We start from the raw sequence: 18530 nt of genomic DNA on the forward strand, positions 1-18530 counted from the left end.
ACATATATGAGGCCAACAAACATAAAGAAATGCTCATCATCACTGGTCATTAGAGAAATGCAAATCAAAACCATATTTAGATAGCACCTCACACCTGTTGGAATGGGGATCATTAAAAAATCTAGAGACAAAAGATGCTGGAGAGGATGTGGAGAAATAGAACAATTTTACACTGTTGGTGGGAGTGTAAATTAGTTCAACCATTGTGGAAGACAGTGTGGCAATTCCTCAAGGATCTAGAAATAGAAATTCCATTTGACCCAGCAATCCCATTACTGGGTAGATCCAAAGGATTATAAATCATTCTATTACAATAACACATGCACATGTATGTTCACTGCGGCAATGTTTACAAGAGTAAAGACCTGGAACCAACCCAAAGGCCCATCGATGATAGAATGGACAAGAAAAATGTGGCACATATACACCATGCTATAATACGCAGCCATAAAAAATGATGAGTTCATGTCCTTTGTAGGGACATGGATGAATCTGGACATCGTCATTCTCAGCAAACTAACACAAGAACAGAAAATCAAACACTGCATGTTCTCACTCATAGGCAGGTGATGAACAATGAGAACACATGAATACAAGGAGGGGTCTGCTGGAGGGGAATAGGTAAAGCACAGTGAGGGGTAGGGAATTTGGGGAGGGATAACATGAAGAGAAATGCCAGACATAGGTGATGGGGATGGAGGCAGCAAACCACATTGCCATGTATGTACTTATGCAACAATCCTGCGTGTTCTGTGCATGCACCCCAGAATGTAAAGTGCAATAAAAAAAGTAGATTTCTGTTTTCTAACCTATGTAACCTTAATGTAAATTATATTATTTAAAATTGCATTATATGCTCCTATATAATAAGGAGAAAGCATAAAGGTCATTACCTTTGCAATGAATATACACCTTCTTACTTTTCTGGTTAGCAAGTTGTTTATTACTTGCAATTGGTCAATAAGACTAACTCTTCATTCTTTACCATTTATGAGTTTCTACAAATTATCTGAACAGATGAAAGCAACTGTATTCTACTGTCAGAATATAGGATATTCAGAGAACAGTAATTTCACATCTCAAAGTACTTTTAAGATAGTGTCTAAGAAAAATTAGACATAAAAAGTAGAAACTGGCTTGTTTCAAGAATCTGAAAGTATAATACATAGAATTTAGTTCTAGACACCTTGTAATTAAGGACTATAAAATTCTACAAATATTTTATTATAAAAATGAAAAAAATTTCATAAACTTTAAATGTTGACAATACTATTAGGCAGAATACCTGCCCTAATTAAGATCATCTGTCTATGGCAAACAGAACAAAAAACAGAACTAAACTCTGAGAAGAAAGTGAATGATGCCTGATGCTTTTCCTGTTATCTATCATTAACGACCATTCAAGGTCTTCCTCTTCCCCATAATAACTACGAGACAAAAAAGATCTTTAATATTTTTTCTATGGCACACTACTACCTGTCCCTCAAATATCCTTCCTTTTCTCTTTCTCATATTCACAGGGCCCTAATTATTAGCTGGTGATATGCTATAGCTTGAATGTACCTTAAAAATTCATTATGTTGAAATTTAATACCCCAAGGTAAGGGTATTAAGAAGTGGAAACTTTGGGAGGTGGTTAGGCTATGAGGGCTCTCTCTTCATAGATAGCCTTAATAGAAGGCTTGAGAGAAGGAGTTCGTCCGTTTTTGCCCTTCTGTCGTGTGTGAACACAGCAATGAGGTGCCATCTTGGAAGCACAGGGCAGTCTTCACCAGACACTGAATCTGCTGACACCTTGATCTGGGACTTTCAAGCCTCTAACATTGTGAGAAATGAATTTTTGTTAATTATAAAGTACCCAATCTAAGGTACTTTGTTATAGCAGCAGGAACAGACTAACAGCATACTGCCAACCACGTTAGAGATTATATCTCAGCCTTTGTTGCAGCTGGGTACTGCCATAAGATTAAGTTTTGATGAATGAAGCATAAGTGGCAGTAAAAAGTAGGACATCTACAATTCTACTTTTAGAGTAAGGTCACAACCTTCTCATGAAAATACGCCTATTTATTGAGAACTATGGGTCTGACACTATTCGATAGTCTCATGTTGCTATCATTTCAAAGTAAACTATTAATACAGCCTAATATGAAGTTATGTATTACTATTACTATTTTATAGTAATCTTAGATGAACTTGCTCAAAATTTCAGTTTATAACTGGTAAAATTGGGATTTGAATTAAAGTCTGTGTAACTTCAAAGTCCATACCATTAACCATGGTGCCACAATGTCACCCAAAATACTTCAAGTTGTATAACTTTTTATAGCGTGGGGAAAAGCAAAACTTTAAAAATCAGTCTTGTTGGTGGAGGCAGTGGGATTATGAATTCAATTCAGTTCAAAACATAGAAGAATTTTACAAGGCACTGAGAAGCCTGACGAAGGCACAGTAAGGAGTCTTGATGTGTTGCCTCTTTTTTTTTTTTTGCTTACCCTCAGTCATCAGGTGGATATTTCTCATAGAAACTTTATACATTTCATCATTATAAACATTATTTTGTTTTTAATTAATTAATTTTATTTTTTTGAGAGACAGAGTCTCACTGTCACCTAAGCTAAAGTACAGTGGCGCAATTATAGCTCACTGCAGCCTCAACCTCCTGGGTTCAAGCAATACTCCTACCTCAGGCTGCAAAGTAGCTGAGGCTACAGGTGTGCAGCACCATGTTGGGCTAATTTCTTATTTTTGTACAGATGGGGTCTCACTATGTTGCCCAGGCTGGACGCAAATTCCTAGCCTCAGGTGATCATCCTACCTTGGCTTCTCAAAGTGTTAGGATTACAGGTATGAGTGACTGTGCCTGACCTTGTTTGTTTGTTTGTTTGTTTGTTTGTTTGTTTGTTTGTTTTGAAATGGAGTCTCCTGCTGTTGCCCAGGTTGGAGTGCAGTAGCATGATCTCGGCTCACTGCAACCTCTACCTTCAGAGTTCAAGTGATTATTCTGCCTCAGTCTTCCATGTAGCTGGGACTACAGGCATGCACCACCGCTCAGCTGATTTTTGTATTTTTAGTAGAGACAAGGTTTCACCACATTGGCCAGGCTGGTCTTGAACTCCTGACCTCCTGATCTGCCCACCTTGGCCTCCCAAAGTACTGGGATTACAGATGTAAGTCACCTGGCCGCCTGACCTTGTTTTTAAAAAAATTTAGTTATCTTAGATATTCAGAACCCAACATTTAAATTCAATAAAACAGATGATACAAAGTATATATACGCTTTACTGGCAAAGCCCTGAAGAAACAAACTCCTCATATTTCTTATCCTACTAATTAAATAAGTCAGATACTCACACGATATTCTGATATACTTCCTAATGATTTATAGAATATCTATATTGCTTCTAAAATATACGAAACTGCAAAGTACAACCAACTGTTCATATTTTTTAAAAGAAACAAAAAACCCCAAAAAACTAAGGTCTCTAGAAGAAAATTATTTAAAAACAGACGAAAAAAAATCAGAAGACAATACCTTCAACAGTTGGCTGCATTTCTTCTGTTTTTGGAACAAAAATTCTGATTACACTTGTGTTGATATAAATCAAAGGTAAATTGCGGGACGTCAGTGTATGGGTCCTCATGGGCTGACCAGGAGATTTTCTTTTCTCTTTTTGTGTCTTTGGTAGTTTTGCTTGAAATATACTTACAATGGCATTAAGCAAGGGAAAATAAAGAACAATATCAAAAGCTTGTGCTGAAAGAAGAATTTCATGAAGAAAATGAGGAGAGCCATCCATTAAGCCTTCAGATAACTTATGAAAACTTCTTCGCTCATTTCTTGATGTTAACTTGTGGCGGACATTTTTTGTTACAGCTTTTGTGTATGTCAGAGAGAGGAATCCATGCTGCTGATGAGTGCCATCTAGAAGTTTTGTAGTTGTCTGTTCCAGAAAAAGGAAACCACAATACATAGTTCATTAAAAACATTTTTTTTTTTAAATTGGAAAGAAGAAAATGACGTCAGTGAGTATTTTTACCTCTTGGTCTCACCCTACACCTCGTAATAGACACATGACTAATCAATTCTGCAGATGAGGGCAAAAAGCTTCTAAGATGGTTAGAATGACTGAACTAAAGATGGGACTCCTGAGTTCCAGTTCTAGATCTTGAAGGAGGTAATTAATCTTTTTGAGACTATTTCTGTGACCTCCGCCTTTTCTGTAACATTAATAATTTGGGATCAGGATGTGGCAGTTCACATTTGTAATCTCAGCACTTTGGGAGGCTGAGGTGGGCAGATAACTTGAGGCCAGGAGTTTGAGACCAGCCTGGCCAACATCATGAAATCCTGTTTGTACTAAAAATACAAAAAATTAGTCAGGCATGGTGGCGTGGTAGTACATGCCTGTAATCCCAGTTGCTCTGGAGTCTGAGGCATAAGAATCGCTTGAACCTGGGTAGCAGAGGCTACAGTGAGCTGAGACTGCACCACTGTACTCCAGCCTGGGCGACAGTGAGACCCTGCCTCAAACAGAAAATCGTAAGTTGGAAAAGAATACCTTGATTTTATCTTTTCATTTCCTGATAGTTTTTCATTATGAGTACCAAGAGCCTGTCATAGAATGGGTCACAGGTCACAGACAGGTTGTTTATTCAGGTGAAATTGAAATAACTACATTATATATTTTTATTTGAGATCAAATCTGAATAGGGCAGATGATTACTTTTACTAGACAGGATATGACATTTATAAGAATGGAGTTTTTCCTTCAATAATTTGGCTAATTTATATAAAGACAGAGCTTATAAAAGAAGCCTCACTGATACCATGCTTTGATAATTGAACTAAATAGTCACTGAATATTTAAACAGTAATGTAACATAACAATATATAACATTTGTCCTTCAGAACTTTACTACTGTCAATAGCTAACATATTTATAAAATCTAATTATCACTATCCTGTAACTTATAATCTTTGGGTGTACTACTATATTAGTACACATATAACATTTAACTGAGAATAAAAAAATTATAACTTCAATATTTTTGCTAAAACTATCTCAATTAGTTCTCCTATGCAAATTGCACTCCATAAACAAATTATAGCAAAACAGCATATTTTTAAAGGTAAAAAGTTAAAATGTATACTTTCATATTCTTCTACATATAAAAAGAATATCTCTTGAAAAAAAATCTTCCTCAGCCAATTAATAGACATAAACTACTGTTTTGCAAATCATTTAGCACAGAAGTAGAGGAGAACTGTTACAGTCCACATTCCCTGCTCCTCTTTCCAACACCTGAAAAAATTTTTTAATCAGTAGGGTCCAAAGAGGGGATTTTTAAGAGGAGAACTGAACTGGAACAAAGTAAAAAGAAGAAAATATATTCATGTAAACAGAAAAAAAAAAAAAACAGAGAAATAGGAAAGCAGTAATGAATCTGAGCCTATATTATTCCATAACTCCTAAACTTCTTTTGCTTCCATTTTCTCCCTCTCATACTGCTGCCTATCATATCACCCAATGATGTGGCAAGAAAAAAAAAACTATGCAATTCAACTATCACTGCTAATTTTGCTTTTAATTTAGACTTTATAATGAAGGAAGATAAGAAAATAAATTATCGTTGTATATAAGTTAATTGACCATTAAAAGTACTCTGGAAAGTAAGAATTAAATGGTTGTGCAATATCTTTCCCCATGATGGCCTGCTCTCAAAGCAACTTTCACTGTTCCCAACATTTTTTCTGCTTTTCTTTTTTTTTTTTGAGACAGAGTTTTACTCTTATTGCCCCAGCTGGAGTGCAATGGTGCAATCTTGGCTCACTGCAACCTCTGCCTCTCGGGTTCAAGCAATTCTCCTGCCTCAGACTCCTAAGTAGCTAGAACTACAGGTGCGTGCCACCACACCCAGCTAATTTTTGTATTTTTAGTAGAGACAGGGTTTCACCCTGTTGGCCAGGCTGGTCTTAAACTCCTGATGTCAGGTGATTCGCTCGCCTCAGGCCTCCCAAAGTGCTGGGATTACAGGCCTGAGCCACCATGCCTGGTTTTTACTGCTTTTCTTCCGATTCCCCTTCTTCTTTATTTCTGCATTCAAAACAAAAAGATGTATAGTAAAGTAGCAAAAGTTCTACCAGTCTTATTACCATATTGCTGGACAATGAGTAATAATGGATGGAGAAGAACTGTTAAGGTATACCCCTAGTGGAAGAAGCCACAGTGATGCTGTCTGTTCTAAATGTCTAAATCAGGGAAGGGTTAGTATTGAGCACTAACCTAAAAAATCTAATTCATAATAATCTTTATTAATAGTAACATTTGAATCCTGGAAGCAGTATAAAAGGTATTTTAATGTATAAATGTTTTAATTTGGAAAAATATTTTAAACATATGGAATGTAAGCAAACTTGCAAAGTAAGCCACATGAAGAAAAGGTGTTTTTTTTTAAACTAGTGCAACCCTAAACTCCCTTAACATAAAGGAAAAAAAATGAATACTGGTTGAGGTAATATAAATATCACTTTTCATATAGTAATAATACTTTATATTATTTACAATAAAATGTTAAAAAACACTAAGGAAACTTTTTAAATGACATTTAATTTAAAAGTTTAGAAAAAACGTCTGAAGAACATTAATAATAAATTTAGAGTTTCTTAATGAATATTTGTTGAAATTATTAAGAATGTTTTTCATAGACACTAATAAACATAAAAAGAGAGGGAAATAAATCTAAGCACTTCTTCTAACACAAAAGTCACATTTTTTTCCAGTACTAAGGATTAGAGACTACTGCTAGAAAAAGGTTAAAATAAAATCAGAACATATCACTTGCTATGCAAATACACTATTAAAAAATCAAATTTAAGAACAAAGTTAATTTAAAGAATATTGGCTAAAAGAATTAGCTTAAGAACATATCCAGATATGTTGTACCATCAGAAAAAGCAAGGTTCTAAACTTCTAAAAGTCACTGGTATAGTCTTGTGTTCATCTATCTAATCAGTGACAGAAATGCAGTCTTGTTCAGATTCAAGAGGGCACCAGACAAGTTACTTTAAAACAGTTGTTAAGAAGACAATGGCATAATAATAGAAAAAAAAAGTTTAAAAAGCAATCTTAGTAAGAATCATAAAAGGAATGACAAAAGCAGTATTGGTCAACTCTTGATCATTCAATACGTGCACCATTTTAAGAAATATGTTGCACGTTCTACTTTGATTTCCTTATACTGATGGTAAAATTAGTTTGTACTCATGCAAATGACCCAGAAACAAGTTATAGTGGAGAAGCAGTTCTATGATTTTAAATTACATTATAATTCATTTATAAAGTTTGTTATATGGAGGAAAACATAAATCAAGAGTTGACTCTATGAATCATTCAATTCCTTCTCTGGGTTCCTTTTAATGGGAGTTGTGTAGCATAATTTAAAAGTAATTTCTTACAGAAGGAAAGAAGCCAGAGCAATTACTGAAAGGGTCCTGCTTGCTGATGGGTCGAACCAACAAGGTGCGTCTGTTCAGCTTGTCAGTACAGGAAAGGAAGACACCTCCACATTGCCCCAAAGACCAACACTCTTCCCCAAGGCTTGAGGTGATGGACAGGAGCAAAGAAGGTGAAAAGACAAAAAGCAATAAAAGCCATAAGCAAAAAATATCTGGATAGTTTTAAATTCTGCTCAAGTTTGCATAAATTTAGGTTTGAGCAACTGCTAGGTATGGCCTCTGCCTGGACCATCTTCTGCAAAAGCAATGTTAATGAAAGTAAACAAAAGTAATCACTTTTAGTGTAAAATTATTGCTTCTAGTTTATGGTAAAGAACAATCCAGCATGAACTCACATAAGAACTGGGAAACAGTTCCAAAAAGTCAACATAATAGTACATCAAAGATAAAGTATATTAAAAAAAAGTAAGCCTACCTTTGCCTTTTTGATAAATTTACTTAATTGTTATAACAGGATGATGGTTACAAAACATGAGCAGTTTCAAAGAATAAGTAGCTTTAAATTTGTATGTAATTTTGAAGAAACAGGTTAGTAAGAATTTATTCTAAACTCAAATTCTTGTAACCATTAGTCCTATTTTATGAAATAACAAAGATAAACAGTTTAAAGTAGATTTTAAAAAATCATAATAACTAAATGGGTCTCACCACAGGTTTTTCTTTGCATTGTAGAAATACTCCTTCAAAATGTCCTGACTGCCAACCTTCCCCTGGCCTGGAAAACATAAGTTCACCTTATCTGTTCTCTTCAATTTTTCTGAGTTAAAAAATTGAACATACATAACTATTTCAAATAGGTCTAAAGTTCACAACACTGCACTGAACTAAAACATAAATCTGACAATGCAATCAATAGAACAATTTACATTAGCATCACACCCTGATAGTTCTGCACAGGAACATTTGTGTTAATGGTAAATTATATATTTATTTGGCTGATTATCTACTTCCATCTCCTCCACAAGGGTAACATCTCTATTTTTCTTTTTAAAAGATGAGGACTTGCTCTGTTGCCCAGGCTGGAGTGCAATGACGCAATCACAGCTCATCGTAACTTTGAACTCCTGGGCTTAAGCAATCCACCCACCTCAGCATCCCCAGCAGCTGGGACTACGGATATACAACACCATGCCCAGCTAACTTTTTGTTTATATGTGGTGATGGGGTCTCGCCATCTTGTCCCAGATGGTCTCAAATGCCTGGGCTCAAGTGATCCCCCTGCCTTGGTCTCCCAAAGTGCTGGGATCATAGGTGTTAGCCACCATGCCAGGCTATTTTTCTTAAACACTACATCCCCAGTGCTCATCTAGCATAGCACTTGATGCATATCACACACTCAACAAACATGTTCTTAATAAATTCATAAATTATCTGAATATTTAAAATTTACATAAATTTAGCAGTAAAGACAGGGATAAAGGACAACATAATACATAATATTCACAACATTAAAAATTATTTCAGCTAAAATATTGTATTGATATATCACTTGCAAAGATCATTTTGATACAGATACATACCATATCAAAGGAACTAAAGGCTCAAACATTCTATTATCAAAAGCCAATTAATAATTCATTGTTTAATACGATTGATAAGATAACACTATTAGAACAAGTGCTAACATATATTCAGCCAAATATTTTTATCCCATAATTGTGACAGATTTGATAATCACTGACATAAACAATATGATACATGCAATAATGGATAAAAATTCAAACACTTTTAATGTAGAGTTAGGAATCTGGTAAATTAAAAAATGACTTTTTAGAGCATGCAATGCATAAATATATGTACAGAAACATACAGGTGCTTCTGTTAGCACACAATGAAAAACTGTTAAATAAATGAATTCAATAAAAAATGGATTTTAAGGCATGTGAAGTTTAGTTCAATTACAAAAAGAAACATCGCTGTACTACTACAAAGCAAAAAAAAAAAGAAAGCATTTGTATTTCTGTTTCAAATAAATTAATGATAAAACTGCCATAGAGCTTTGTGAAAATATCTGAAAACTAGCTTTTTAACTAATGCTATTACTACAAGGCAAGCATATTTGCATGTAATCATACTTTTGATAGAAATTTCTTATGGCAGAAATGATGGTTCTAGGAACATCTACCACATACATAAAAATCACCTGTGAGATAAGACTCATCAAAGTGCTTAGGAAATAAGCTATTGCTCCATCTCAGTGCATGATTATATTGGTATAGAGAATGGATGGGAAGTATACTTCAAAAATCAGAGCCATCAACTGTGTTGCAAGCATCTTAGCAAATATAAACTATAGAAAATAAACCTTGTAAGATTAGTAAAAGTATCTTATTTCATTTAATATGGCAATGTGTATATTTATGAACAGATTTGTCATCCATTAAATTTTGTTATACTTCCTACATGAACGAATACTAAATAAAATTAACCAATGTATCTGTTAAGAATCCTCTTTGAGAATAAATACAGGCATACCTCGGTTTGATGGGCTTTGCTTTATTGCATAGTGCTGATATTATGTTTTTACCCAAATTGAAGGTCTGTGGCAGCCTTCATTGAGTAAGTCCATCAGCACATTTTTTTCCAACAATATACACTGACTTCCAGTCTCTATGTCACACATCGGTAATTCTTGTAATATTTCAAACTTTTTCATTATTATTATATCTGTTACGGTGATCTGTGATCAATGATTTTTGATGTTACCATCATAGTTATCTCAGGACATCATGAGCAGTGGCCAAATGAGATGCAAACATAATTGATCAATGTTGTGTTTTCTGATTGCTCCACTGACCCATCATTTCCCACCTTTCTCCCTCACCTCAGTTCTTCCTATTCCCTGAAACACAACAATATTGAAATGAAGATAATTAATCACCCTACAATGGCCCCTAAGTGTTTCAGTGAACGAAGAGTTGCAAATCTCTCACTCGGATAAAAAGCTAAAAATGATTAAGCTTAGTGAGGAAGGCAAGTCAAAAGCTGAGACAGGCTGGAAACGAAGCCTCTTGTGCCAAGTTGTGAATGCAAAGGAAAGTTCTTAAAGAAAATTAAAAGTGCTACTCCAGGGAACTCGCAAATGATAAGAAAGTGAAACAGCCTTATTGCTAATATACAGAAAGTCTGAGTGGTCTGAGTACAGGGTCAAACCAGCCACACCATTCTCTTAAATCCAAAGCAAGGCCCTAACTGTCTTCAATTCTGTAAGTAGAGAGAGGTGAGAAAGCTGCAGAAGTTAAGTTTGAAGCAAGCAGAAATTAGTTCATGAGACTTAAGGAAAGAAGTCATCTCTATAACATTAATGTGCAACATGAAGCGGCAAGTACTGTTGGATAAGTGGCAGCAAGTTATACAAAAGATCTATCTCAGTTTACTGATGAAAGTGGCTACACTAAATAACAGATTTTCAATGTAGACAAAACAGCCTTCTCCTGGAAGAAGACGGCATCTAAGACTTTGATAACTAAAGAGGAGGTCAATGTCCGGCTTTAAAGCTTCAAAGGACAGGCTACCTCTCTTGTTAGAGGTGAATGCAGCTGGTGAAGTTGAACATAATGCTCATTTACCATTCTGAAAATCCTAGAGCCGCTAACAGTTATGCTAAATCTACTCTCCCCCTGGGCTCTATACATGGAACAACTAAGCTGAGATGACAGCACATCTGTTAACAGCATGGTTTCCTGAATATTATAAGCCCTTTATTGAGAACCACTGCTTGTTCAGAAAAAAAAAAAAAAATTTCAAATACTACTGCTCGGGAGAGGACTCAAGATGGCGCTGTGAGAACAACCCAGGATTGAAGCTCTCACTGGATGCACGGAGAGGGTGAGTCGGGGACGCATTTCCAGACGGATATTAGTTGCCCACAGAACGGGGAAATTCCCAGGTATAAAAGAGACGCAGGACGCCAGGCAGAGGTCTTGGCTGGTGTAGCCGGCAGCCGGTGTGGCTGTGGCCCGCGCCGGAGCGCAGAGGCACTCCACAGCGCTCCATACAAAAGCGCACTGTTACGGGTGCCCAGTTGAACCGGCAAACTGAGACCTGAGAGGGCTGAACTTGAGACTGAACGGGACTTGGACAGTGAGCCACCCCAGGAAATCCCAGAAACACAGCGTTTGGGGGAGCACAGTGCGACAAACAAAACGGCGATTCCAAACGCTCCCGGTGAGGAGGTTTTCTTAAAGCGCAGCTCCGTGGGGGAGGGACGTCCACCATTACCAAGGCAATCAGCCCCTACTGAGGTACACGCTCATTGCTGACACAGCCTGCCATTGCCGAGGCAACCCGCTACAACACAGAGACTCCACCACAGGGCGTAGCCCTTGGCAACAGGGCGGAGACTGCAGCAGAAGGGCAGAGCTTACAGCAACAGGGCAAACCTCACACCAGCAGGGCGGAGCCTCGGCAGGAAAATAGTGACTAGACTGCCTCCTAGCTGGGCAGGACAGCGAGGCGGACACTCACAAGGAAAGCCCCAACCCACCCCCAGACAGAGCATCTGAGGAAAAAAAAAAGGTTTTTTTTTATCAGTTATGTTGCAGCAGAATTAAACATAGCAGCCTAACAGCCCTGAATGAACAACAGAGCTCACAGCTCAGCACTTGAGCTCCTACAAAGTACAGACTGTCTCCTCAAGCAGCTCCCTGACCCCTCTATATCCAAAAGACTGACATTTGGCAGGCATCATTCTGGGACAAAGATAGCAGAAAAAGAAACTGGTAGCATCCCTCACTGTTCCGCAGCTGCTATAGGTGCACCCCAGACAAGCAGGGCCTGGAGTGGACCTCAGCAGTAGTACAGCGAAGGGGCTAGACTGGTAGAAGGAAAACCAAGTAACAAAAATACTTCATCATCAACAATATGGGTGTCCATTCAGAGACCCAATCGAAAAGTCAGCAACTACACAGACAACAGGTGGATAAATCCACAAAGACGGGAAGAAACCAGTGCAAAAAGGAGGAAAACACCCGAAACCAGAACACATCACCGCCTAGAAAGGACCAAAACTCCTCACCAGCAAGGGAACAAAGCTGGATGGAGAATGACTGCGACAAAATGACGGAATTAGACTTCAGAAGGTGGATAATGAGAAACTTTTGTGAGCTAAAAGAGCATGTTTTAAATCAATGCAAAGAAACTAAGAACCTTGAAAAAAGATTTGAGGAAATGATAACAAGAACGGATACCTTAGAGAGGAATATGAATGAATTGAAGGAGCTGAAAAACACAATACGAGAACTTCGCGAAGCATGCACAAGTTTCAATAGCCGAATTGACCAAGCAGAAGAAAGAATATCAAAAGTCGAAGATCAACTCAATGAAATAAAACGAGAAACCAAGATCAGAGAAAAAAGCGCAAAAAGGAATGAACAAAGTCTCCAAGAAATCTGGGACTATGTGAAGAGACCTAACCTACGTTTGATAGGCGTACCAGAATGTGACAAAGAGAATGAATCCAAGCTGGAAAATGCTCTTCAGGACATTATCCAGGAAAATTTCCCCCACCTAGCAAGACAGGCCAACACTCAATTGCAGGAAATACAGAGAACACCACAAATATATTCCGTAAGAAGAGCATCCCCAAGGCACATAATCGTCAGATTCAACAAGGTTGAAATAAAGGAGAAAATACTAAGGGCAGCCAGAGAGAAAGTTCAGGTCACCCACAAAGGGAAGCCCATCAGACTCACAGCAGATCTCTCGGCAGAAACTCTACAAGCCAGAAGAGAGTGGGGGCCAATATTCAACATCCTTAAAGAAAAGAACTTTCAACCCAGAATTTCATATCCAGCCAAACTGAGCTTCAGAAGTGAAGGAAAAATAAAATCCTTTGTGAACAAGCAAGTACTCAGAGATTTTGTCACCACCAGGCCTGCTTTACAAGAGCTCCTGAAAGAGGCACTACACATAGAAAGGAACAAACAGTACCAGCCATTCCAAAATCACACTAAATACTGAAGAGCATCAACATAATGAAGAATCTACAACAACTAACAGGCAAAACAGCCACTTAGCATCAAAATGGCAGTATCAAATTCACACATAACAATATTAACCCTAAATGTAAATGGACTAAATGCACCAATCAAAAGACACAGACTGGCAAATTGGATAAAAAGCCAAAACCCATCAGTGTGCTGTATCCAGGAAACCCATCTCACATGCAAGGATACACAAAGGCTCAAAATAAAGGGATGGAGGAAGATTTACCAAGCAAATGGAGAGCAAAAAAAAAGCAGGAGTTGCAATTCTCATCTCTGATAAAATAGACTTTAAAGCAACAAAGATCAAAAGAGACAAAGAAGGCCATTACATAATGGTAAAAGAATCTATACAACAAGAAGAGCTAACGATCCTAAACATACATGGACCCAATACAGGAGCACCCAGATACATAAGGCAAGTTCTTAACGACTTACAAGGAGACTTAGACTCCCACACAATAATAGTGGGAGACTTTAACACTCCACTGTCAATATTAGACAGATCAACTGGACAGAAAATCAACAAGGATATCTAGGGCTTGAACTCAGACCTGGAGCAAGCAAACCTGATAGACATTTATAGAACTCTCCACCCCAATTCCACAGAATATACATTCTTCTCAGCACCACATCACACCTACTCTAAAATTGACCACATAATTGGAAGTAAAGCACTGCTCAGCAAATGCAAAACAACTGAATTCATAACAAACAGCCTCTCAGACTATAGTGCAATCAAGTTAGAACTCAGAATTCAGAAACCAACACAGAACCGCACAGCTTCATGGAAACTGAACAACTGGCTCTTGAATGTTGACTGGATAAACAACGAAATGAAGGCAGAAATAAAGAAGTTCTTCGAAACCAATGAGAACGAAGACACAACATGCCAGAATCTCTGGGACACATTTAAAGCAGTCTCTAGAGGAAAGTATATAGCAATAAGTGCCCATATGAGAAGAATGGAGAGATCCAAAATTGACACCCTATCATCGAAATTGAAAGAGCTAGAGGAGCAAGATCAAAAAAACTCAAAACCCAGCAGAAGACAAGAAATAACTAAGATCAGAGCTGAACTGAAGGAGATTGAGACTCGAAAAACCCTCCAAAAAATCAATAAATCCAAGAGCTGGTTTTTTGAAAAGATCTACATAATAGACAGACCACTAGCCAGACTGATTAAAAAGAAAAGCGAGAACAACCAAGTACATGCAATAAAAAATGATAAAGGGGAAATCACTACAGATTCCACAGAAATTCAAACCATCATCAGAGAATATTACAAACAACTCTATGCACATAAACTAGTAAACCTGGAAGAAATGGATAAATTCCTGGACTCCTGTGTCCTCCCAAGCCTAAACCAGGAGGAAGCTGAAACTATGAATAGACCAATAACAAGGTCTGAAGTTGAGGCAGCAATTAAGAGCCTACCACACAAAAAGAGCCCAGGTCCAGACAGGTTCACAGCCGAATTCTACCAGACACACAAAGAGGAGCTGGTACCATTTCTTCTGAAACTACTCCAAATAATCCAAAAAGAAGGAATCCTGCCCAAATCATTCTATGAGACCAATATCATCCTGATACCAAAACCCAGCAGAGACCCAACAGAAAAACAAAACTTCAGGCCAATATCCATGATGAACATAGATGCAAAAATCTTCAATAAAATATTGGCAAGCCGATTGCAACAGCAAATCAAAAAACTTATTCATCATGATCAAGTAGGATTCATCCCGGGGATGCAAGGCTGGTTCAACATACGCAAGCCTATAAACGTAATTCACCACATAAACACAACCAAAAACAAAAACCACATGATTATCTCTATTGATGCAGAGAAGGCATTTAACAAAATTCAACAGCCCTTTATGCTAAAAACCCTCAATAAACTCGGTATCGATGGAACATATCTCAAAGTAATAAAAGCTATTTATGACAAACCAACAGCCAATATCATACTTAATGGGCAAAAACTGGAAGCATTCCCTTTGAAATCCGGCACTAGACAAGGATGCCCTCTGTCACCACTTCTATTCAATATAGTACTGGAAGTTCTAGCCAGAGCAATAAGGCAAGAAAAAGAAATAAAGGGTGTTCAAATAGGAAAGGTGGAAGCCAAACTGTCTCTATTTGCAGACGACATGATAGTATACCTAGAAGACCCCATCACCTCAGCCCAAAACCTCCTGAAACTGATAAGCAACTTCAGCAAATCTCAGGATATAAAATCAATGTGCAAAAATCACAAGCATTCGTCTACACCAATAACAGACTTAAAGAAAGCCAATTCAAGAACGAACTGCCATTCACAATTGCTACAAAAAGAATAAAATACCTTGGAATACAACTCACAAGGAACGTAAGGGACCTCTTCAAGGAGAACTACAAACCACTGCTCAACGAAATCAGAGAGGACACAAACAGATGGAGAAACATTCCATGTTCATGGTTAGGAAGAATTAATATCATAAAAATGGCTATACTGCCCAAAGTAATTTACAGAATCAATGCTATACCCATCAAGCTACCATTGACTTTCTTCACAGAACTGGAAAAAACTACCATGAACTTCATATGGAACCAAAAGAGAGCCTGCATAGCCAAGTCAATTCTAAGCAAAAAGAACACAGCGGGGGGCATCACACTACTGGATTTCAAACTATACTACAAGGCTACAGTAATCAAAACAGCAGGGTACTGGTACCAAAACAGAGATATAGATCAATGGAACAGAACAGAGGCATCAGAGGCAACACAACATAGCTACAACCATACAATCTTTGATAAACCCAAGAAAAACAAGCAATGGGGAAAGGATTCCCTGTTCAACAAATGGTGCTGGGAAAACTGGCTAGCCATGTGTAGAAAGCAGAAACTGGACCCCTTCCTGACACCTTACACTTAAATTAACTCCAGATGGATTAAAGACTTAAACATAAGACCTGGCACCATAAAAACCCTAGAAGGAAATCTAGGCAAAACCATCCAGGACATAGGAGTAGGTAAGGACTTCATGAACAAAACACCAAAAGCATTGGCAACAAAAGCCAAAATAGACAAATGGGACCTAATGAAACTCCACAGCTTCTGCACGGCAAAAGAAACAGTCTCTAGAGTGAATCGGCAACCAACAGAATGGGAAAAAATTTTTGCAGTTTACCCATCTGACAAAGGGCTGATATCCAGAATTTACAAAGAACTCAAACAGATTTACAGGAAAAAAACAAACAAGCCCATTCAAAAGTGGGCAAAGGATATGAACAGACACTTTACGAAAGAAGACCTATATGAGGCCAACAATCATATGAAAAAATGCTCATCGTCACTGGTCATCAGAGAGATGCAAATCAAAACCACATTGAGATACCATCTCACGCCAGTTAGAATGGCGATCATTAAAAAATCTGGAGACAACAGATGCTGGAGAGGATGTGGAGAAAAAGGAACACTTTTACACTGTTGGTGGGAGTGTAAATTAGTTCAACCATTGTAGAAGACAGTGTGGCGATTCCTCAAGCCCTTAGAAATAGAAATTCCATTTGACCCAGCAATCCCATTACTGGGTATATATCCAAAGGACTATAAATCGTTCTACTATAAGGACACATGCACACGAATGTTCATTGCAGCACTGTTTACAATAGCAAAGACCTGGAATCAACCCAAATGCCCATCGATGATAGACTGGATTGGGAAAATGTGGCACATATACACCATGGAATATTATGCAGCAATCAGAAATGATGAGTTTGTGTCGTTTGCAGGGACATGGATGAATCTGAAGAACATCATCCTCAGCAAACTGACACAAGAACAGAAAATGAAACACCGCATATTCTCACTCATAGGCAGGTGATGAAAAATGAGAACACATGGACACAGAGAGGGGAGTACTAAACACTGGGGTCTATTGGGGGGAAAAGGGGAGGGCCAGTGGGAGGGGGAGGTGGGGAGGGATAGCCTGGGGAGAAATGCTAAATGTGGGTGAAGGGGAGAAAGCAAACAAAACACACTGCCATGTGTGTACCTATGCAACTGTATTGCATGCTCTGCACATGTACCCCAAAACCTAAAATGCAATAAAAAATTAAAAAAAAAAAAAAGAAATACTACTGCTCATTGACAACACACCTGGCCACCTAAGAGTTCTAATGGAGATATATACAAGGAGATGAATGTTGTCTTCATGCCTGGTAACATCTATTCTTCAGCTCATGGATCAAGCAGTAATTCTGACCTTTGAGTCTTATTATTTAAGAAATACATTCTGTAAGGCTATAGATGCCATAGATATAGTGTGTTAGTCCATTTTGCATTGCTATAAAGGAATACCTGAGACTGGGTAATTTATAAAGGAAGGAGTTTTATTTGGTTCATGGTTCTGCAGGCTGTACAAGCATGGCACTATCATTTGCTTGGCTTCTGGTGAGGCCTTAGGAAGCTTTTACTCACAGAAGAAGGCAAAGGGGAACAAGTGTGTCACAGGGTAAGAGAATGAGCAAGAGAGAGTGGGGAGGTGCCATTTTGTTTTAAAAAAAACAGCTCTTGCATGAACTAGAAATTGAGAGCTTCGCTTGTTACCACGGGGTGGGGGCACCAAGCCATTCATGAGAGATCCTCCCCTATAACCCAAATATCTCCCACTAGGACAAACCTCCAACACTAGGGATCACATTTCCACATGAGATCTGGATGGGATATATCTAAACTGTATCAGATAACAATTCTTCTGAAGGTTCTAGGCAAAGTAAATTGAAACACCTTCTGTAAAAGATTTACCACTGCAGACACCATTAAGAACATTCATGATTCACTGGAGGAAGTAAAAATACCAACATTAGGTGTTTGTAAGAGGTTGATTGCAACCCTCATGGGTGACTTTGAGGGTTTCAAGACCTCACTGGAGGAAGTAATGGTAGATGTGGTGAAAACAACATAAGAACTAGAATTAGGATTGGAGCCTAAAGATGGGACTGAATTGCTGTAATCTCATGACGAAACTTGAATGAAGGAGGTGT

The 18530-nt window shown here is 37.8% G+C and overlaps 1 protein-coding gene across 26 annotated transcripts in view; it reads right to left on the reverse strand.

The window, feature by feature from the left end:
- Positions 1-18530, reverse strand: part of VPS13B (vacuolar protein sorting 13 homolog B) — an 822207-nt gene that overhangs the window by 364643 nt on the left and 439034 nt on the right. For 13 of the 26 annotated variants that reach the window (XR_013528186.1, XR_013528187.1, XR_013528188.1 and 10 more), the window contains 2 exons: positions 7460-7601; positions 3536-3944 (listed from right to left, as the gene is read on the reverse strand). Coding sequence is in view for 15 of the 26 variants with exons in the window: in XM_017965662.4 (XP_017821151.4) it covers positions 3536-3944; positions 7460-7601 (551 nt within the window). In the remaining 11 variants the exon portion in view is untranslated. Of the gene's footprint in view, positions 1-3535; positions 3945-7459; positions 7602-8167; positions 8235-18530 lie in introns of those variants that run through there. The other 13 variants (XM_078353470.1, XM_078353469.1, XM_002759358.7 and 10 more) reach the window with 5 other exon arrangements.

Source organism: Callithrix jacchus, chromosome 16 (assembly GCF_049354715.1).
Source record: "Callithrix jacchus isolate 240 chromosome 16, calJac240_pri, whole genome shotgun sequence".
NCBI lineage: Eukaryota > Metazoa > Chordata > Mammalia > Primates > Cebidae > Callithrix > Callithrix jacchus.